This window comes from Mustela nigripes, unplaced genomic scaffold, assembly GCF_022355385.1.
Source record: "Mustela nigripes isolate SB6536 unplaced genomic scaffold, MUSNIG.SB6536 HiC_scaffold_76, whole genome shotgun sequence".
Lineage (NCBI taxonomy): Eukaryota > Metazoa > Chordata > Mammalia > Carnivora > Mustelidae > Mustela > Mustela nigripes.
The window spans coordinates 2,902,841-2,925,209 of NW_026739491.1; the positions used below are offsets into that span (position 1 = coordinate 2,902,841).

At 48.7% G+C, this 22,369-nt stretch overlaps 1 protein-coding gene across 1 annotated transcript in view; it reads right to left on the reverse strand.

Moving 5' to 3' along the window:
* LOC132008261 (low-density lipoprotein receptor-related protein 4) overlaps positions 1-22,369 on the reverse strand; it is a 50,514-nt gene that overhangs the window by 6,924 nt on the left and 21,221 nt on the right. The window contains exons 14-35 of the mRNA XM_059386796.1: positions 21,037-21,254; positions 20,700-20,876; positions 20,192-20,314; positions 18,362-18,570; positions 18,105-18,186; positions 17,242-17,347; positions 15,959-16,160; positions 14,102-14,291; positions 13,882-14,013; positions 12,823-12,963; positions 12,417-12,503; positions 12,139-12,310; positions 11,359-11,521; positions 11,008-11,233; positions 10,366-10,669; positions 8,346-8,564; positions 8,048-8,182; positions 7,066-7,174; positions 5,229-5,373; positions 4,842-4,955; positions 4,252-4,387; positions 451-518 (exon numbers count right to left, since the gene is read on the reverse strand). Of these exons, the coding sequence (XP_059242779.1) occupies positions 451-518; positions 4,252-4,387; positions 4,842-4,955; positions 5,229-5,373; positions 7,066-7,174; positions 8,048-8,182; positions 8,346-8,564; positions 10,366-10,669; positions 11,008-11,233; positions 11,359-11,521; positions 12,139-12,310; positions 12,417-12,503; positions 12,823-12,963; positions 13,882-14,013; positions 14,102-14,291; positions 15,959-16,160; positions 17,242-17,347; positions 18,105-18,186; positions 18,362-18,570; positions 20,192-20,314; positions 20,700-20,876; positions 21,037-21,254 (3,458 nt within the window). The remainder of the gene's footprint in view (positions 1-450; positions 519-4,251; positions 4,388-4,841; positions 4,956-5,228; positions 5,374-7,065; positions 7,175-8,047; positions 8,183-8,345; positions 8,565-10,365; positions 10,670-11,007; positions 11,234-11,358; positions 11,522-12,138; positions 12,311-12,416; positions 12,504-12,822; positions 12,964-13,881; positions 14,014-14,101; positions 14,292-15,958; positions 16,161-17,241; positions 17,348-18,104; positions 18,187-18,361; positions 18,571-20,191; positions 20,315-20,699; positions 20,877-21,036; positions 21,255-22,369) is intronic.

Below are 22,369 nucleotides of genomic sequence, written 5' to 3' on the forward strand. Positions count from 1 at the left end.
GCAAAGTGTCTGAGAACGGCCAGGGAAGAGGCCACAGGGGTGGGGGCTGAGAAGAAACCTATCAGCCTGCCAGCATCTCTGTCCCCAGGTCCACTACTTACTAGCCATGAGACTTAAGGCACAACACTTGACTTGAAGCCTGTGTTTTCTCATCAGTTAAATGTAAATAATAAACTGTTCCTAACCTGGTGGCAGCGAAAGCTGAGTGTGTACATTCACGTACATACGTGCACATGTGTAGGTACACACACACATACACAGCTTAACAAATGGCTGGCATGTTGAAAGCACTCTGTAAGTGGTAGCTAGCTAATATTATTTTTTCTGTGGATTTACTCTGAGACACGGGCTCAACAACCCCAAAGAGTCTCCATGAATGGATGATATCAGTGGAGGCTCTGGTGTCTTAAAGCTTCTTCGTCTTTGAACAGTTGGGCAGTGAGGGCTCACCTGGAGCAGCAGGAATGGCCTCGTTGGAATGCGCACAGAGGCCCAGCTGGGCATCCTTTTCAGAGCATCTGTGGGGCAGAGAAAACTGTAGGTGAAGGCTACTTGTATTTGATAAAGATCCTGCCTTCCTCCAGGAAAGAGGGGAAGTCCTGGGGCGAGGGGGAGCCTGAAGGCCTCAGTCGGTTAAGCATCTGACTCTCGATTTCAGCTCAGGTCATGATCTCAGGGTCATGCAATTGAGCCCCACATTAGGTTCTGTGCTGGGTGTGGAGCCTCCTTTAGATTCCCTCTCTCCCTCTGCTCTGCCACTACCCACCCCATCCCCAATCTCTCTCTCTTAAATTAAAAAAATATATATATATATGTCCTGGGAAGGACAGGAAAAAGACTTTTGAGTCAGGCTTTCAGATATTTGATTGTATCTAATGAGAGACATCAGAAGCACAGACCAGGAAATCCAAAGAAATCAGTATGAGTCATGTTTAAATAGTTTTTTATTTTATTTTTTTAAAGATTATTTATTTATTTAGGGCGCCTGGGTGGCTCAGTGGGTTAAAGCCTCTGCCTTCGGCTCAGGTCATGATCCCAGGGTCCTGGGATCGAGCCCCACATCGGGCTCTCTGCTCAGCAGGGAACCTGCTTCCTCCTCTCTCTCTGCCTGCCTCTCTGCCTACTTGTGATCTCTCTCTGTCAAATAAATAAATAAAATCTTAAAAAAAAAAAAAAAAGATTATTTATTTATTTATTTGACAAACAGAGATCACAAGTAGGCGGAGAGGCAGGCAAAGAGAGACAAAGAGGAAGAAGCAAGCTTCCTAAGCAGAGAACCTGATACGGGGCTCATTCCCAGGACCCTGGGATCATGACTTGAGCCGAAAGCAGAGGCTTTAACCCTCTGAGCCACCCAGGCACCCCTTAAATAGTTTTTTTTTCTTTTTTAATGATTTATTTACTTATTTAAGAGAGATAAAGAGAGAGAACAAGTGGGGAGGGGCAGAGGGAGAGGGAGAATCCCAAGCAGATTCCCTACTGAGCACAGAGCCTGATGTGGGGGTGCATGCAGGATCGATCTCACCACCCTGAGATCATGACCCGAGCTGCTCAAATGACTGGGCCACCCAGGCGCCCCGTGTTAAATGGGTTTTTAAGTATGTACTCTTTAAAAAAGATTCCTCTAAAGAAGAGAAGCAGTTTGGAAGTGAGCTGGACGTCTGCTGACAGAACACTAAGGATACCAGGGGTAGGATTTATTAAGTTACCAGGATGAGTTGGAAGAAGCTACCAGCCAAGCAAACCTCTGATTGGATACAGAGTAGCACAAGGTCTAAACAGACCTTGAAAAAAAATTGTTTTTCTTCTCTCCATTCTTTCACAAGGGAATATGCAAGACATCCAGAGGGAGGGCTCAGAGAACCAACTTGAAATGCTAAGAAGGTAACTTCTTTGTGGCACATTATGAACAGGCAATTAAAGGCATCTCCTAAAAGGCTAGAGAAAAGCTATTTGCAAGAGCATTTGAAACCAAGATACACAGAGTCTTCAAACAGACTCTGATTGTTAGAAAATTATCTGAGTAGGGTTCAAAAGTTTTCTAAATTATCCTAAAGAAAATCAGATTAATCATGATTTCCAGTACTCAGAAGTTAGTGAAAAAGATAAATGTTTATATCCTGATGTTTGGTTTTCTATATAAACTTCCAAAAGGAGAAAATGGGGCAAACAGAATGAGTGTGATCCTGTGTAAATTTTATGATTTTATTCCATTCATTTCTTAATACTTCCAATTCTAGTTTTTACACTATTGATTTTTAATTTTTTTAAAGATTTTATTGGAGAGAGTGAGTGGGCATGAGTGTGTGAGCAGGCCCAAGTTGGGGGGTGAAAGGGGGGCAGAGGGCGAGGGAGAAGCAGGCTCTCTGCTGAGCAGGGAGCCTGACCCAGGTCTCAATTCCAGGACCCCAGGTTCATGACCTGAGCCTAAAGCAGATGCTTAGCTGACTAAGCCACCCAGGCGCCCTTCTTTTTTATTTTTAAAGTAAACTCTACGCCATTGTGGCATTTGACCCTGAGCTCAAAAAGTCACATGCTCTGCTTACTGAGCCATCTAGGCACCATGCAAATTTTATAATTTTAAAGACATGAGTCTAGAGTTCTCATTTGGGATTATTATTATGTTTCTGCTTTTCAGAATTGAAGTTGTTAATTATCTTTTTAAGCTAAAGTTGATACTAAAGAGACAGTATATTACAATGGGAAAAAATGTCTCAAAAGAAAATGTCTGGCAAGATAGACATCAAAACAGTAACAATAGGAACTAAACCACTATCTCAGAAAGACACCTACACCCCCACATTCACAACAGTGTTATTTACAATAGCCAAGACATGGAAACAACTTATGAATAAAGAAGATGTGGTGTATATATATGATGGAATCTTTCTTTCTTTCTTTCTTTTTAAAGATTTTATTTATTTATTTGACAGAGAGAAATCACAAGTAGACGGAGAGGCAGGCAGAGAGAGAGAGGGAAGCAGGCTCCCTGCTGAGCAGAGAGCCCAATGCGGGACTTGATCCCAGGACCCTGAGATCATGACCTGAGCCGAAGGCAGCAGCTTAACCCACTGAGACACCCAGGCGCCTCTCTGTCTTTCTTTTTTGTTTGAAGATTTTATTTGCTTATTTATTTGAGAGAAAGAGAAAGCGTGAGTGGGGGCATGGAGCAGAGAGAGAGAGACAAGCAGACTCTGAGCTGAGCAGAGCCCAATGTGGGACTCGGTTTCACAACCCTGAGACTATGACTTGAGCCAAAATCAAGAGTTGGATGCTTGACCAACTGAGCCACCCAGGTGCCCTAATACATAATGCAATATTATTCAGCCATAAAAGTCAGTTTTAAGATGTGCATTGTTCTATAGTCTAACACCTCTGGAACAGGAATGTGTCTTACAATCACTGGCATCTCACAATTGATGTTGGTCATTTTCTCAGTTGAAATTCTCAATCGGGATGCATCTTAAATTAATAGTACCATCAACTTAATTAAATACAATATTTTATACTTGATTTGAGAACTGTTCATGGTTATGCTTGCTTATTTAATAACAGGGTGTGTGTGTGTGTTTGAGGTCATTATAAGCCAACCGCAGTCCTGAGGATGTCCCAGGTCATAAAACCACAGCCCTGAGACCACTATGACTTTGTGGTTTCTTTTTTTTTTACTTTTTTTGACTTTGTGGTTTCTAAGCAAACTGCAGGACAAGACAATATACTAATCAGGTTACCTGAGAGCAAACATCACAGAAAGGAAGAAGGAACGCCATGTAGGAAACTCCTCCTGAGTAATTTCCCTCTTCCTTAGAGATCTTCTTTTTTTTTTATTATTATTTATTTGCCAGAGAGAGAGAGAGAGTACACACAAGCAGGCAGAGAGGCAGGCAGAGGCAGCGAGAGAAGCAGGCTTCCTGCCGAGCAAGGAGCCTGATGCAGGACTCGATCCCAGGACCTTGGGATCATGACCTGAGCCGAAGGCAGCGGCTTAACCAACTGAGCCATTCAGGCGTCCCTTCCTTAGAGATCTTCTAAGCACTTAAAGCTTCTTGCCCTCAGAGCTAGAAAGACAATCGCTTGCAACAGTCTATAAGTCAAAATATCCTCTCCAGCGCCAAAAGTAGGGCCTGGTAGCTAACGATGTGCTCTACCGCCCATGTGCCAGAATGACTAAGCTAACACCATGGTCTTCTGCTGGAAAGGGGATGGTGATTTGGAAGAAAGAGCCCTGAATCCCATACCGAATACACTTACCTTCCTCCCACCTCCTCCAAAGATGTGCGGGTCCGAGTGGTGGAGGAACGCAAGGTGGTAGGAAGTGTGTTGGGTAGCACTGGGCTCCTTTCACTTAGGCTGGTAGCCCTGGGAGCTGGGGGCACCAGACCAGGTACTGGAGAGAAAAAGGACTGCATGAGCCCCTGGAGCCCCAGATCTCTACATGTGATCCAAGAGTAACACCTGGGACACTTGACAAAACAGTCTTCTAGCTGTCCTTATCCTAGGCACCCTCATTAAAGCCTCTTCATACTGTAAATAAAACGGATTTGGGCTCCAATGTTAGTAGCTCTGGATGGCTAGCTGGTCCACCAAGGTCAGGAAAGATAGTAATATACGGGCCACAGCAGGGGTCAGGGAACCAGGAGACCTGAATTCCATTTTAGTAAATGCCAAAAGCCAGGCAAACCCGGGTCTGTGCTATTCTAAAGCTCAAGCTCATTGCTCCCAGTCACTTTGCTATAAAACCCCTTGAGGGGGATCCCACCCAGAAGGACAGAGCTGACGCTGATGATCCCCTGCCCTGCCCCCTGCTCTGCTGGTCCAGGGGCCCGTCCAGTGCAACTCACCAAGGGAGCAGGGCCGGCCATCTGGCTCATCAGGACAGGCACATACAAAGTCCGAGGCCCTGGCAAAGCACAGGTGGGTGCAGCCTCCATTGTTCACACCACAGGCATTCGTCCCTAGAGGCAGAGTGGGTGAGTGTCTGGTTTGGGATAGAATCAGGTCTCCCAGTTTGGCACTTCTCAGTAAGGAGGAACTCCGGGGCACCTCATTCCCAGGGGCAGTAGGGCAGAAGGGGTACAACCACACGGGGCTGAAAAAGGCCTACGGGATTGAAATGGGAGCCAAAAGGCTCTCCTGTGAGTCTAAATGTCTCGGTAATTAAGAGTCCTTGGGGAGACCCACCACCCCACTGATGGCAAGGAAGCAGGCTCAGGACCCAGAAAGCCCACCTGTCTGTCGCTGAGGAGAAACCACAATGATATCCATAAGCCCTTCCACATTCGCCAACACTGTCTCCTTGTTCCGGCCTGAGTACTTGTCCACACGCTGGATTGACTTGGTCTGCCAGTCTGTCCAATAGATCCATCTGTCCTGCTACTCAACAGGAAAACCCAATAAAGAGTAGATATTATTCAACAGTCTGTCCTCAGCAGAGTTGCATGCTTCAGCACGTGTACTCCCTCTGCTGAAATGCCCTCTTTGTCTCTTATCCAGCACACCAACTTCCGTGTGTCCCCCAATATGGCACTGTCCGGGACATCTCCCCCAGTCCATACAGAGTTCCCTCCTCCATGCTGCTCTGCACCTTCTACAAGTAACACTTGTAGACACTTGACACTCTGTGGTCATCTGCTTACCTGCCCGTGATGTAAGACTAAGTCCTTCAAGGACAAAAATGCATTTCATTTATCTCTCAATTTCTAGCACTGACACATAATTCTCAGTCAGTTGACTACGTGGCTCAATGAATAAATGACTTCTTGTACCTAGTAAATAGGAGGAACTCGGGGGCAAGGGGTCCTTCTAAGATCCTGGCTCTTCTGGGCCCTTCACTTAGAGCCCTGGCCCAAATCTTCTGGTTACGTCTGGGGGAAGCTGCCTTCTAATGCAATGATCCTCAGATTCTTGGCCAGGGGTGGGGAACGCAGAGAAGATGGTTCCCCTCCTGCTTCCGGGTATGTATCAGAAATACCAGGGGACACTTGGAGATTGAAAAACCATATTCAATATCATCCTATAGTTTTACATTTGGAGTACGGGGTAGGGAGAGCCTATCAGTAGGCAGGGCCCAAATCTTATTGACTGGTAGGATACGATGCACAATACAGATAAGTGGACATTGGTCAAAAATGAACAAAGATTTTTAAATGACTGAGGATCCCTGTTTCGGCCCCAAGCTTGAGAGATCTCCTTTTCCCCTGAATTATCATACAGGGTTAGAACTCAAAAATGTCAGCCAGTGATAATTAAAATGATTAAAAACAACACGACTGAGTTCCAGATACGTGTGCTAATGCTTTGCACATATTTTGGGAGGACACCATTATTATTATTATTTTTTAGGATTTTATTTATTTATTTGACAGACAGAGGTCACAAGTAGGCAGAGAGGCAGGCAGAGAGAGAGAGGGAAGCAGGCTCCCTGCTGAGCAGAGAGCCCGATGTGGGGCTCGATCCCAGGACCCTGAGATCATGACTTGAGCCGAAGACAGAGGCTTTAACACACTGAGCCACCCAGGCACCCCAGGAGGACACCATTAATAAACTTATTTATTTTTTAGGTAAGTGAAGCTTAGAGAAGTTCAGTATCTTGTCCAAAGTTGCACTTGTTCAATGAACAGGCAGAGCTTGAACCCACTGAGCTGGCAGATTAGAGGCTCAATAAACGTACCAACTGGCTGGCTGCCTCAATACTTGGGCTCATAGCCCCTCTACCCTACAGCCACTAAGCCAGCTGCCTGGACTCAGCTGATGGAAACATAGCATTAGAATCAACCAGGGAACCTGTTAGAATGTACCTCCCTAAGCCCAATGCTCATGAAGCAGAGTCTTTATCACCCAGGGCCCAGGAATCTGCATTTTCAAGTCCCTCCCTCAAATGTTAGAACATGGAGTAGTGGGATGGGACTAGGAGACACATGGCGCCAAGGCTTCAGTGTGCAGAAATGAGCTTCCATAGCCTGTCTGTCGTGTAGCAACTAGGGTTGAGGCCACTAACTTGGGATCCCAAAGGAATACCCACCCCCCCATCAAGGAGGTTTAGTTACCTCTCTCCTGAGCCAGTACCTGAGTGAGAGCAAAGGGGTGGGAGACATGGCTGACTAAGATTTGCCGTAGCTTCCCATTGAGGTCAGCACTCTCGATCCGGTCCAGATGTGCATCTACCCAATAGATCCTGTGAAGGACAAGAGAGAAGGTGGCTGCCCCAATTGCTTGCCAAGAAGCCCAGTCCTTCCCCACACGGAGCTATCTGTCCCCCTCCTGAGCTGACCCAGCAGGGGCTGTGAGTCATCAAAAGGTGGCCTTGATCAGAGAGGTCACTGCGAGTCCCAAAGCTGAAGAAGGGAAGTTGGTAACTCAAGTAGGGGGCCGGAGCTGTCTAGGGTTGGGTAGAGAGCCTTGTGATCTTAGAGAAGTCAACCTCCAGGCTCATCTGATCCCAAGAATCAAAGTCCAAATTCTTAGGAGCACTCTTCAAGAAGAGATCTCACCAAAAAAAAAAAAGAAAGAAAGAAAGAAAAAAAGAAGAGATCTTGCTGTACAAAGACTTCACTGAGGCTAAGGGGAGAAGGCATTCCTCTTCTCCAGCCCGACTCTCCAGGTGAGTTTGATTCCTTTCCCTTCTTCTGGGGGTAGAAAGGGAAGCAGGTTGCCTCAAAGCACCTTTCACCCTCTTCTCCTCTAGCATTTTGATCTAGATGAGGAGTTGCAAATTCTAATGAGTGAAGGGATCAGAAGAGTAACAAACGCAAAAAAAATCAGCCTCCAATGAGTAGGGGGTCATGGGATCTGTGGTCCAACCAGAGGACAGGCTCTGCTTAAGACAGTCAAATCAAAAACTTGTAAACCACACAAACAAAATCCATCTGAGGACTGAGGGCCGGATTCAGCAACCCTTGCTCTAAGAATACATCCCCTCATCCTTCTCGCTTTTTTCCTCCCTACCTACCAAGGAGCTTTCTATCTTTTTGTTTTCACTGTCTGACTCTCCACCATCCTTTCCTCTACCCACTCAATTTCCAGGAAGCTCCTGGGACAGGGTTCCCACCTGCGGGTGTCATAGTCCAGGGTAAGGCCATTGGGCCAACCCAGGTCTGTGTTGATGAGGACCTTCCGCTCGGAGCCATCCAAGTTTGCCCGCTCAATCTTGGCAATGTGGCCCCAGTCGGTCCAGAAGAGATACCTGAGATACAATACCACCATCATCACCAAAGCAAGGGAATATGGCACCCAGAAGCTCGGAGAATTAGGGGAGGACACACTGACATCATTAGTACATGGGCATTTTCCTAGGGACTCTTCATCAGGCCCTTCTTCCCTGGGGGTCTCTTTTGCCATGAACTTACCCCTTCCGGGGGAAAACGGCAATAGCCCGAGGCTCGTCCAGGCTGTTGTTGATCAGCACTTTGCGGCAGGAACCATCTAGCCTTGATGCTTCAATGGTATTTCGGCCCGTGTCCGTCCAGTACAGATTCCTGGCTACCCAGTCTACTGCCAGCCCGTCGGTGGTCTTCAGCCCACGCCCGATCACTGTTTCCATGTTGCTGCCATTCAGATCCGCTCTCCTGAGGGAATAGCCCAGGGCTGGCTGACTGACCCGACTGACCAGAGGTAGACTGGATACCCCCACAGACTTTTTTTTTTTTTTTTTTTTTTTTTTTTTTTTTTTTTTAAAGACTCCATTTATTTATTTGACAGAGATCACAAGTAGGCAGAGAGGCAGGCAGAGAAAGAGGGGGAAGCAGGCTTGCCGCTGAGCAGAGAGCCTGATGTGGGGCTCGATCCCAGGACCCTGAGATCATGACCTGAGCTGAAGGCAGAGGCTTAACCCACTGAGCCACCCAGGCGCCCCCCCACAGACTTTTAAGCATATTTATTTAAGTAATTTCTACACCTGACATGGGGCTCAAACTTATGACCCCAAGATCAAGAGTCACATGCTCTTCCAACTAAGCCAGCCTCTCACCCCTAGACTGAAACCCCTTTAATCCATGTTCTGATAATTAGATCCCTATTATAAACTCCACAGGGACAGAGACTACCTATCTACCAGTACACTCCTCAGCATCTAGCCACAGGAGGTAGTCAAAATATTAGCAGAATTAATGGGCAAATCCTTGGGAGGACAGAATGTTTCCTGCTCTAAGTAGGAGGTGTTTGGGCCCATGTCTTGCAGAAGACAGGTCAGTAATTCCCCACATACCTTAGGAGAGAGATAAGGATTGATAGGTGGTAATTATAAGAAAGGCACATTGGTCCAAATCTCCCTGTGTATTTTTACATTAGTCCTCTACCACGGAATTCAACCACAGGATGGGGTATGTCATAAACACTTCAGGAACTTCTCTAGACTACATATTCCCACCTGCTCCCAGCATGAGATTCCTTTTTTTTTTTTTTTTTAGATGTTATTTATTTATGTAAGAGGGAGAAAGAGAGAGCACAAGCAGAGGGGAGCAGGAGAAGGAGAAACAAGCTCCCCGCTGAGCAGGGAGCCTGAAGTGGGGCTCAATCCCAGGACCCCGGGGATCATGACCTGTGCGGAAAGCTGATGCTTAATCAACTGAGCCACCCAGGCACCACCACCAACACTCCCCAACCATCCAGCTCCAGCTTGAGATTCTAATATGCCTCTCAGGGAGAACCAAGGGGGAACGCCCTTATTCTTTTATAGGAGAATCTCTGCCGTAATAAACCCCTCAAAATAGTGGCAGGCCATCACATTCCTCAGCTATGATGGGACAAAAAACAAATGGAAAGAATAATAGAAAGTAAAATAAACAAAACAAAAATATTTTTAAAACAGCAAAATGCAACCTTGTGAACAACCCCAGGCCTTGGCATTTGGCCAGGGATCCTGTATTATAATACAGATATACTGCTTAGCTACTCATCAATGAGTCTTAGGGAATGCAAGGAGCTCCCACAGGGCCGGGCAGTGGGGCAGGTCCTCAGCCTGATTGTTTTATATACTGGGCTTCTATTAATCTAGAAATAAACAACAACAATAAAAAACCCCAAATCTGAACTCTATTCTTTTTTTTTAAAGATTTTACTTATTTGACCGTAAGAGAGAGCACACAAGCAGGGGGAGCAGCAGGCAGAGGGAGAAGCAGACTCTCCACTGAGCAGGGAGCCTGATGTGGGACTCGATCCCAGGACCCTGGGATCATGACCTGAGACAAAGGCAGATGCTTAACCAGCTGAGTAACCCAGTGCCCCTGAACTCTATTGTTAGTGACAAGTGAACAACAAGTCAGGATTAGAACCACTCAGTCTGCTTAGAGGTCAACATGGACATGACCTCATCCCACCAGGGATGGGACACAGGTCTGTGTCCTCTGGAGATTTCAGGGACATTCATACCTGATAACATCCAGGAACACGTCTGTGTAATAGACCTTCCCGTCCACGCTGTCATAGTCCAGGGAGATGACATTGTTCAGCTCAGGAACTGGGATGTGCACGTCCGTGTGGTCACTGGTATCCAGCGAGATACGCCGGATGGAGCCTCGGCTGGAGAAGAGCAGGTAGGTCTCGGGGGAGGGATCGCATGTCTTCCCATCTCGCTTCAACTGGATGCCAGTGGGGCAGGCGCAGGAGAAGCCTGAGGGTCGAGGCAAGCAGAGGTGGGAGCAGCCGCCATTTCTAGAGCCACACTTGTTAGAACCTGGGGAGGCGAGACGCATGAGCCATGACACCCAGCCTGGATTCCTGCAGAAAACTTACAAAGGCCCTGGTCTCTTATGCCTGGTTCTCTGCTATCTTAAGTGACAGAATCTGGGGCCTGGCAGGGATGAGGGAGGAGGAGCAGGTGTGTCTCCCTTCAGGTTTTCTGAAGGTGATAGCAGTCAGAGTCCCAGAGCCATACCCGGACGGAGCACAGCCTGATCGAGGAAGGGGGCTTAAGGAGGTCCTTGTCTCTGAGATCATAGAAGGATCTCTGTGCTCCTGACTTATCTCAGACACCGGGCTACCCTCAGAAAGCCAGCTCTGGCCCACTCTCACCCAGTGGTTGTGCCCGGTCCACAGCTTGAATGTCCATAAGGCCTGGCAGATTGGACCTCACCAGGATGACGTTGCTGCCGGTCCCCTTGTCGGCACGGTGGATGCTCCGGGTCTGCCAGTCAGTCCAGTAGATATAGGAGTCAAGCAGAGTGAGGCCATAGGGGTGCTGGACTGGGGACACCAACGTGTGCCGGCTGCCACCGTTCAGGTCGGCAGCCTCAATTCGCTGTGGAGGAAGGAGACGGTGCGGGGTGGCTATGTGTAGGCGAGGAGCCCTGAGTAGAGATCCTGAACAGCCCCCGTCCCATCTCCCCGGGCTTCCGGGAAAAGCAACAGGAGCAGGACTCCTACCTCAGTGTGGGCATCAGCCCAGAGCAGTTGGGAGCTGGCCTTGTCCACGGTCAGCCCGTTGGGCCATCCTAGGTTGTTGCTGATGAGCACGGTCCGGTCTGAGCCGTCCATTCCAGACCGCTCCAGCTTGGCGTTCTCCCCCCAGTCTGTCCAGTACATGAACCTGGGCCAGGAAAAATACTCGCTGCTATGTCCATAGCTCCTATATGCTGGAAGTACTGACCACAGGCCAAACGCTGTGAAAAGTATTTCATGCAAAAAGTGGAGTTGTTGCTCTGGGGGTCTAGGGCTTCGGATGTGCAGGCCGAGAACATTCTGAAGATGTGTCACCATTGTGTGAATAGACTTTACTGAGCCGTACACTTAAAATACCATTGAGATGGTAAATTTTATTTTATTTTTTTTAGCCACAATTTTTTTAAGAAAGAATTTTCCATGGAGTCTCTCACTTTGTCCTCCCAAGAGCATGAGGTATACATTTTCACTCTCACCTCCACTTACTGGTGAGGAAACTGAGGATCAGAGGTTAAAAACAGGACCCGGAGTGACAGACGCAGCTAACACATGGTAAAGAATGTTGAATCCTGGATTTCTGACTTCAAGGCTGGTGCCCGTTACCTCTACATTACCCTACCCACCCCAAAAGAAGTCAGAAGGGGCGAGGTCCATCTCCACGTTCCTCTGAGGCACGCCTGCGTTCGATTCTTCTCCTGTACCCCTGTGGGAGCCCCAGCTGGCCCGGCCCAGCCCGCTGCCCAGATCCACAGAGCCGGCTCTCACCCCATCTCATGGTACAGCACAATGGCCCGTGGGCTGTCCAGGTTCTGCCACACCAGCACTTTCCTCATGGACCCGTCCAGGTTGCCCACTTCAATCCGGTTGGTTCCCGTGTCTGTCCAGTACACTTTCCGGCCAATGGCATCCACCGCAAGCCCATCTGTGGTCTGCAGCCCTGCAGGAAGTCAAGAGCGCACACTGGCTCCTGCCTTAAAACAGACGGGCTGTTTCCCCAGCTCTGGAGCCAGACAGGGGGTCCCTGGGCTGGAAGCAAGGCCCACCTGTGGTGATGATGTCCTCATGCTGCGAGCCATCCAGATTGGCACGGCTGATGCTGTGCAGGGTACTGTCTGACCAGTACACCTTTCCTGGAAAGGGAAGGCTTGGCTTAGCCTGGACCCTCGCCTCTCCCAAAGGGACACCCACAGGGATGCCAGGGCGTGTCAGAGAGAACCTCTACCCCTGAGCAGAGGCAATCCACGGAAATAAAGAATGACCATAAGAGGAAAGTAGTTGGCAGGGATGGAAGAAAGGCCCCAAAGCATGCCCTCGTTACCCAAGAGGAAGCTACAGAGATGGGGGCAGGGCTGTGCCAGAGGGAACAGGAAGCCCCAGGCTCTTGGCAGGAAGCAACGGGAGAGGAAGAACAGCAGCTGCAGTAGCTTGGGGACAGAGGGCCACACGGACCTTCCTGGGGATCTACTCCAATGGCAATGGTATTCTTCATGGTAATGTTGATAGGTACCACCACGTCAGCAAAATAAGGGATGTCCAAGGAGACCATGCGTATGTCTATTCTCCTGGCGAAGATGAGGAAACTATTCATGCCTGCCCAGGTAGGGACAAAAGGAAAGAGGACAGTCACCCTAGTGCAGCCAGTAAGAGGATCTGAAATCTCTTGTTAGTTTCTAGTGGATCCTGGGTAAGTTCTTTAAATTGCTCAAGCCTCAGCTTTAGCATCTGTAGAATGGGAATAAGGGCAGGGTATCCTGTAAGGACTAGGAGAGATCTGTACACAGAAAAGCACTTAGCACTGGGCCTGACATATAGTTGTAAACGAGAGCTCTTTGTTAATATTCTAGAAGTGACACACTTTTCAAGAACTTTTACCATTTGGTTTAAAAAACTTTATGTTACGTGAAAAAGGGCTTTCCCTACAGATCATGGAGGGCCTATTCACAGATCCTTTCTCATTCAAACTCCCAAGGATGTTAGGGTTCAAATGCAGCCAGGCATGTAGCATCCCCTAGGGAGAAACATCAACTTCTAACTGCTGGGCAGCCAGGCCCTGCTCCCGGGACCTTCCAGCTGAGGCTGTCATCTATGTTGTAACACTCACAAAGTGGTACTTCCAAGGCATGACATTGGAGAGATCATAAGTTTTAATATTCATTATATAAAATCTGGGCAGATAAAACTGAAGTGACTTGTTTTAACCTGATCAGTGTATTATGACAATTTTCCAACAATGAAAGCAGGGCATCTGGGAAAAGAGCATCTTTTTCTAGTATGCATAGAGACCCCATAAGAACAAGTTAGACTCTGCCTATGATCCTGTCTACCTGGTCCCTTGGGCCTCCTTCTGGACTTTTCCTTCTCTCTAGAACTTTTTGGTCTCCTCTATGCCTCTCAGAGTACCAGGACCTATGGTTTCTCAACCCACCCTGGAGTCCACCCACAGGGAAGGAAGACAGCCACTGCCCCACTTGGAGAGGCTCTATCCTGATTTGTGACGCTCCAACTTACCTGGTGAGCAGGTCTTGCCATCAGGCATCAGGTTGATGCCCGTGGGGCAGGTACAGCTGAAGCCACTCGGATTTGGGGACCGAAGACACAGATGGCTGCAGCCTCCGTTCTCCCTAGCGCATGGCGTGGACACTGCAGGGGGAGGTGGAGGGGCGTCAAAGGGGAGGTCTACGGCAAAGGAAGGCCAAGGAGAAGCCTCGGCGGGCCGAAGGCTGCTCACCTGGGGGCCGCCGGCGGTGGAAGACATGGATGTCCATAAGGTTCTCCAAATTCTCCTGCAGGGTCTCTCGGTCTAGCCCCGTCAGTCGGTCTGCGCTCTGTATACTCTTGGTCTGCCAGTCAGTCCAATAGATGCGCTCTCCGTACAGGGTCAGCCCAAAGGGGTGGGGGAGCTGGCTTCCAATCAGCACCTGCCAGGCGGGGCAGGCAGCATGAGGTCATCCCCCAGCAAGGTGCGAAAGCACAGAGCTGTGGTCAAGATGGATCCACCCACACACATGCAGACAGGATACAGTTCCTCCACTGCCACCTGCTGGGCAACCTTGAGCAACAGCTGGTTATCAAATCTCTGAGAGGTGTCTGAGTGGCTCAGCCAATTAAGTGGCTGCCTTCAGATCAGGTTATGATGCTAAGGTCCTGGGATAGAGTCCCGCATCGAGCTCCTCCCTCAGTGGGGAGCCTGCTTCTCCCTCTGCCTGCTGCTCCCCCTCCTGGTGCTCGCCTGCATGTGCGTGCTCTCTCTCTCTGATTAAAACAAAAAACTCTCTGAGCTTTGGTTTGCCAATCTGTGATATGACCGTGACAGCGCCTGGCTCCAAGGGTTGTGTGATGATTGTAAAAGATCTCGTATGATTTAGGTAACTTCAGAGTCTCTCTGCACAAATTATTTATTCATTACAAAAGGAGTAACAGTAGACACCCTCTTAACCAACCACCTTGACCGTGCCAAGTTAGTATCACTGCAAAGGGACAAGCCGACATCTGTGCCTGCTGGTGAGACACACTGGACACAGCTTGATTTAATGTAGGACTCCTGCCCCAAACATAATCTGAGTCTAAGGGAACAGCAGACAGACTGAGAGACATTCTACAAAATAACTAGCATTTGATTAAAAAAAAAAAAAAAAGATTATTTATTTATTTATTTCTTTATTTATTTATTTGATAGACAGAGGTCACAAGTAAGCAGAGAGGCAGGCAGAGAGAGAGGGGAGGAAGCAGGCTCCCTGCGGAGCAGAGAGCCCGACACGGGACTTTATCCCAGCACCCCGGGACCATGACCCGAGCCGAAGGCAGAGGCTTACCCCACTGAGCCACCCAGGCACCCCTGACATTTGATATTTAAAAATACAAAGGTCATGAAAGACACAGAAGGGACTCATTTCCTTGACTGGATGGGTTAGATAAGGATGAGGAAGTAGAGGTTAAAGAGACCTGATTACTAACCACAGTTGTGATCTGGGATCGGATCCTGGTCTAAGAAAGAAAAAAGAAAAAAAAAAAGCTACAAAGGACATTATTGGGGCAATTTGTGGTGAGACTGAACATGGACTGTTAATTAGACAGTAATGCTGTATCAGTGCTAAATTTCCTGGTTTTGATCATCACACTGTGGTTACTTGAGACAATGTCCTTGTTCTTAGGAAACTGAAGAATTTTTGGGTCACGAAATGGATGTTTCCAATTTATTCTCAGACGGTTCAGAAAAATAATAATGCATGTGTATGTATGTGTGTGTGTGTATAGAGAATGGTATACCAATGTGACAAATCTCACAACTTTTTTGTTTGAAATTATACCAATGAACAACAGCAAAAACAAAGAGAGCAATCATCCAGCAGTCATTTGGCAATTAAATAGTGTCCGTTGTGATGGTTAATAGGAAGGTCTGTGCACCACAATCTGACACAAATCCCCTAGTTTCCCTTCATCATCAGGCAACAATCCCCCACCCACCCTCCTTGGCTCCGGAGGGCAGCCACAGCCTCAAAGGAATAGCACACAGCTCATTCTGGGTCCTCCAAGCTGCCCCAGAGGCTTTCAGGGTCGTGGGATGATGTCTTAACACCACACGTACCTTCCTCTTGCTGCCATCCAGTCCAGCAAATTCAATCGTCTTCATGCCAGCATCTGCCCAGTAAAGCCGCTGGGACCCGTAGTCAATGGCTAATCCATTAGGCCAAGTCAGATTGGAAGAGATGATGACCTGGCGACCGGAGGCATCCATGCCAGCTCGTTCAATCTTGGGGCTTGCACCCCAGTCAGTCCAATACATGTACCTGGGCACAGGCAAGGAAGGTCTTACAGCATTCTAGTTAACCCCCAGGAGAACTCGGGGTGCCTAGGGTGCCAACTGCCTGCACTAGCTGCCCCAGCCTCCTGTCTCAGCTCACAGCCCCGTCCTGGCTCAAAGCTGTCTCTGAAGGTCTCGTACATTCTATCACTATCCAGAGGTTCCCCAGTGTTTTAATAAAGGCAGAGCTCAATGGCTCAAGGAGTGCTTGGCAGATGAGGCCTGTTCAGGGATAAAGAAAGAGGGGAAGTAAGAATGGGGTGCAAGAAATGTTTCCGTGGGGCACCTGGGTGGCTCAGTGGGTTAAGCCTCTGCCTTCGGCTCAAGTCATGATCTCAGGGTCCTGGGATTGAGCCCCACATCGGGCTCTTTGCTCAGCAGGGAGCCTGCTTCCCCCTCTTTCTCTCTGCCTGCCTCTCTGCCTACTTGTGATTTCTCTCGGTGTGTCAAATAAATAAATAAAATCTTAAAAAAAAAAAGTTTCCTTGACAAGATGGGTTCAATAATTATGGTACACAAATTTAAAAGAATTCTATGTAAGCATGAACAAGAGCAAGAGAGCTCTGTATTATTAAGTGGAAAGATATCCAGGATGTATAGGTAAGGGGGGAAAAAAAACCAAGTTACAAAACAGTATACCATTGCAGTAAAACCAAAACCACCATCAACAGTACCAAACAGATATATATGTGTAAAAGAAAATCTAAAAAAATACCCTAAACCGTTAACCGTTAGCAATGGTCATTGCCGTAGAGTGAGACTATAGGGAATCTGCACTTATTACAGATTTATTTACTTATTTGTTTGTTGGTTGGTTGGTTGGTTGGTTGATTTACAATGAGTTCCTTTTGTTAGTAGACCAAAAAAAAGAAAAAAATTCAAAAGGTTTCCTCGTCCACTGTGGGGACAGAGCTGTCACTGTACTGTACCTCTGTGGTGTCTGTTAACTGCCCTGGCTGCCTAGGTGTGCCCATAAGATCTGGCCCCTCTTATTAACTTCCGGGCTCCCCTCTAGTGCTCAGAGCTGTGGGATGGGTGGAGCTTGTCCCAAAGGAACAGGTGCTCACCCGCCCATGGGTTCCACCACGATGTCCCGGGGACGATCAAGATTCTCCCAGATGAGAACTGTCCTCATGCTACCATCTGTGTTGGCCACTTCAATCCGGTCTGTACCTAATGACGAAGTTAAGGGGCAAAGGTATGAACTCGATCCTTGGTCCTTCACCCTACTACCTTCTGCTCCCAGCACAGAGCCTGGCCTGCAGGAGATGATCAAGAAATATTTTGCGACAGATGCACAACAGATATGGAGGGAAATGAATTTGGAGATGATGATGCTGCAGGTCCAAGGACCACACTTTGAGAAGCTCTGCTGTAAGGCATTCCTCTTGCCTCCCAGACTCACCTGGTACATAGAAAATGCCCATTGTATTAAGACAGTGACGGAAGGAAAACCACAGAGCATTGTTTCCTTCTCTGAAATGCCTCAAAACATTTTTGAGCACCAGCTACACAGCAGCAGAAGCTGACATTTGATTGGCAAATGTCAAATCCTCAGATATGAGCGTCTAGCTTCAGTTCTTCTGACCCACCAAGAGCTAAGGCCAAGACAAGTGGTCTGGGAGGGATACTGGGTCCCTTCTCCTTGACATTAGGATTTTAATAAGAAGAATCCCACAGATGGGCGCCTGGGTGGCTCAGTGGATTGAGCCGCTGCCTTCGGCTCGGATCATCATCTCAGGGTCCTGGGATGGAGTCCCGCATTGGGCTCTCTGCTCGGCAGGGAGCCTGCTTCCCCCTCTCTCTCTCTCTGCCTGCCTCTCTGTCTACTTGTGATCTCTGTCTGTCAAATAAACAAATAAAATCTTTAAAAAAAAAAAAAGAAGAAGAAGAATCCCACAGAGCCAGGCCATGGCTGTCCTGTACATACCCGCATCTGTCCAGTAGAGCTTGTTGGTGACCCAATCAATGGCCAAGCCTGCTGGACTCTCCAAACTGGTATCCACTACCACCTAGACAGAGAGCAAAGCTGTGATCACCAACTGGACTTGTACCTCATCTCTGGGGCCCAATTGTCCCAACTCTCCAGGTTGGCAAAGGTATGGGAAGCCTGGTCCCGGGACAGGGTGGATTCCATCCCCTCTGTCCCTGCCCTCCCCGAGAGCTTGGGCCCTCGATGGGCCCTACCTCCTGTCCTGTTCCATCCCACTTGGCCCTGCTGATGGTGTCAGTGCTGACATCTGTCCAGTACACGTGGTCATCCCGGGAGTCCCAGTCAAGGGCCACAGCACTGCGCACGTCAGCCAGTGGGATGACATCGTCGGACAGGTCCTCGGTGTCAAAGCTGATCCGACGGATGTCCATCCTTCGGGCAAAAAGCAGGAACTTGTCAAGACCTGATCAAAGGCCGAAAGGGGTCTCCTTTTAATGCTCTAAATCCAATCACAGTGACAGACACAGACGCTCACCTTTGTGACATCTGGTTCAATCACACTTGCTGGGAGCTGGTGCCCTTTGTCCCCTACTCTTCACACCTCAGGCCCCCTGTGAGCACTGGGCTGACAGACTCAGGCTTTAGGATTAATGGATGAGGAAACAGACTCTCTCAGGGCACAGAGGCGTATCCTGTTTAAGCGTCCCTTAGCTTCCTCTCCTTTCCTCTCCTCTTTCCTCAGCCTCTTCAGCCATACTGGCTGGCCGGCCATCCACTCCCACCAGACCTCACTTCCTTCCTTCCCTGCCTGCCTCAGGGCTGCCGCTCCACGCCCGCCATCACCTACGTCCCCTTCTCTTCACAAGTTAGCCAACAACGTCTACTGAGCTTACTCCTTGCCTCGCCTGCCTTGTCTCCTTCACTCTCCTGGCAACTCTGTGATTCACATCATTCTTATTCTCATTTCCTGGATTAGCAACCCTGAGGCCAACAGCAGGTCAAGGAGCTCATCTACCTTCCCTCAGCCACAAAGCACCAGAGCTGGGACTTGAACTCAGGTCTGGCTCCGGAGAAGGCGCTCTGGCCAATGCCCTATACACAGCTTCTTCCCCGCTGGCTCTTCTTCATCCCTTACCCCATTCTGGCCTATCTGAATATTTCCCAGGGTACATATCTGCCTGGAAAGCTCTCCTTGCCTCACTTCACCATGTGTCTCCCTTTAACCTCTGAGAAACGCTTACGGGGGAGCTCCTGGGGAGTCCCGTTGTACCTCGCTGAGACAAGAGGGACAAACCGGGGCACGTACAAGAATCAAGGAAGGTAGGTTTTCAATCAACGTGTGCTGAATGAATAGCCCCCGTTCCTCTGGATAGTTTCCCTCATATCAATCTCTGGGAAGGACCCAGATCCCAAGAGAAGTTTGGTTTTAACAAAGGACAAGAGGGTCAGTGGGAACACAGCAGAAAGTAAGAGCAGCTGCTGGTGTGTGAGGAATGACTCCTGGCCCCTCGCTGGTCACGCCATACTCCTGCATCACCCCTCTCTCTGGACTCGTCTTAAGAAACGTCACCTGTCACTCTGAGCTAGATAGGGTGGCCCTCTGAAGGCAATGACCCTGCAGGAGCTCAAAGGAAGCCAAAATAGCAGATCCGGGAGCAAGCAGGGCACCCTATTTTCTCCCAGTCATCAGACACGTATTTATCCAAGGTCTCCATGTACAGAACATCATCGGAGGTCCTCATCTTGGCTCTTTGGTTTAGGGCCTGAAAGGACATCTTTAACAGGGGGAGGCTAAAGGTAAAGAGACAGAAACCCCTTCTTGCTAGAAGGGCCTGGAACTGTCTCACTGCCTATGGATAAAGCATTTGACCTGGTGAAATGGTCCACCAGCCTGGCTGTGGGGACCCATACTTAGCTGGGTGCTGTCACTGAGCCCTTGGGCTTCAGCTTTGGTGTAGGAGCCACCGGCCTCATAAGTCCTTCCTCTCCCATGACACGCAAGCCCTTGGATTTCTATCTCCCGTTCCTTCCACACCCCCTCCACAAGGCATGTCCACTGAGGCAGGAGCCCCAAACCCACTTACTCTGGGCACAGGCGTGGCCGCTGATCTTGCGGAAGCCTGTGGGGCAGGCGCAGGTGTAGTTCTGGCCACTGGGCAGACACAGGTGGGTGCAGCCGCCATTGTTGTCCCCACAGCGGTTCTTCCCTGTTCAAAGAGCCCAGAGCAACAGGGTCAGGAAATACCAAAAGGCTGGCGGAGTCCACCCCAAGGCAGTTCAGTCATTTAACCAGGGTGTGAGCTCCCTGGAAGGAGGAACCACAGCTCATTATTTTTTCCACCTGCCCCAGGTGTGAACACAGTGAATCCCGGACAGAAGAGATAGCCTATGAAGGTTTGCACGAATCCAATCAGGACAGTGAAGCCCATTTTCTAGGGTCTCGATGTTGTACCCTGAATGTCCAGCAGAGGGAGAAATTGGCCCTTATCCGTACCAACCACAGACTTCCTGGCCAGAAACCATGGCAGCTGTGACAGGTGCAGGGAAGGTTTCCAGAGGCACAGGAGGTTTACCAGGTGGGTCGGTTCTTACCTGCGGGCTGGCGCTGGGGGTGCAGGGTGTGGATGTCCATGGGGAAATGGAGCTTGTTGCGAATGATCTCCTGGTTCTTGCCAGTGAATTTGTTAGCACTGTTGATGCTCTTGGTGTGCCAATCTGTCCAGTACAGGCTGTCTTCAAACACGGTGATGGCGAAGGGATGGGGGAGGCCTGGGGAAAGTCCAGAAGGACCTCAGTCCAGACAGAGCCTGCCATGGGCTCTGGGCCCAGGCCTGGCAACTGCGCAAATCTCACCCCCTGCCAAGGCTCCTGGGGGCTTGGACTGGGGCAGAAGGATGAGAGATGAAGAAGAGTGAAGAAAGGACCTCACCCTGGCTAATGACAGCCTTGCGGTGACTCCCGTCCAGATTGGCCCTCTCGATGACGTGGTGCTTAGCATCCACCCAGTACATACGATGGCCCGCATAGTCAATGGTGAGGCCATTGGGCCAGAAGAGATGAGTATCGGCGATGATGCGGCGTCCAGAGCCATCCATGCTGGAGGCCTCAATGCGGGGGGTGTTGCCCCAGTCTGTCCAGTAAATGGTACTAGGAAGAGACAAAAGGAAATTGAGAGACAGGCAGCGGACAGCAGGTCGTAACAGGAATAATAGCGAGACTGGGGCCTTTTATCTGTTTAACCCAAGGGATTCCAACTAGTAGGAGACACATTCTGTGTGTAGTCCACAGAGTGTCTTCTAAATGTCTGAGCTTAAATGTCTCTAGCAGGGTATTCATTCATTTAACAAATCTCTCTCTCTCTCTTTTTTAATAATACCTTCAGGGCTGTCTCTTAGGGATTAGGATTATAGCAGTGAACAGAACAGACAAAAATCCCAACCCTTGTGGGAGATTTTTTTTTTCTAATAACAAAAATTACTACTTTTTATTAATTAGATCAACCCTATGAGCTAATAATAAAAATATTAAGTACCTGCAATGATCTAATGTGTACTGTGGCATTTAAAATGCATCTCATGGGTCACCTGGGTGGCTCACTGAGTTAAAACTCGGCCTTCAGCTAAGGTCATGATCCCAGGGTCCTGGGATTGAGCCCCACATCGGGCTCTCTGCTCAGTGGGGAGCCTACTTGCTGCTCTCTCTCTGCCTGCCCCTCTGCCTACTTGTGATCTCTGTCAAATAAATAAAATCTTGGGGTACCTGGGTGGCTCAGTGGGTTAAAGCCTCTGTCTTCGGCTCAGGTTATGATCTCAGGGTCTTGGGATCGAGCCCCACATAGGGCTCAATGGGGAGCCTGCTTCCCCCTCTCTCTCTGCCTGCCTCTCTGCCTACTTGTGATCTCTGTCTGTCAAATAAATAAATAAAATCTTTAAAAAAATAAAATAAAATGCATCTCATTTTGGGTAGGTGAAATGGGTGAAGGGGATCAGAAGGTACAAACTTCTAGTTATAGAATAAGTCAGTCACGGGGATGTAACCTACGGCATGGTGACTATAGATCGTCACACTGTACTGTATTATTTCAAAGTTGCTAAGAGAGCAGAACTTCAAAGTTCTCATCACGAGAAAAAGTTGTAACTGTCATATGTGACGGATATTAAAGAGACTTACTGCAGTGATCATTTTGCAATATACACAAATATTGAACCATTATGCTGTACATCTGAAACTAATATATGGTTATATGTCAATTATATCTCCAG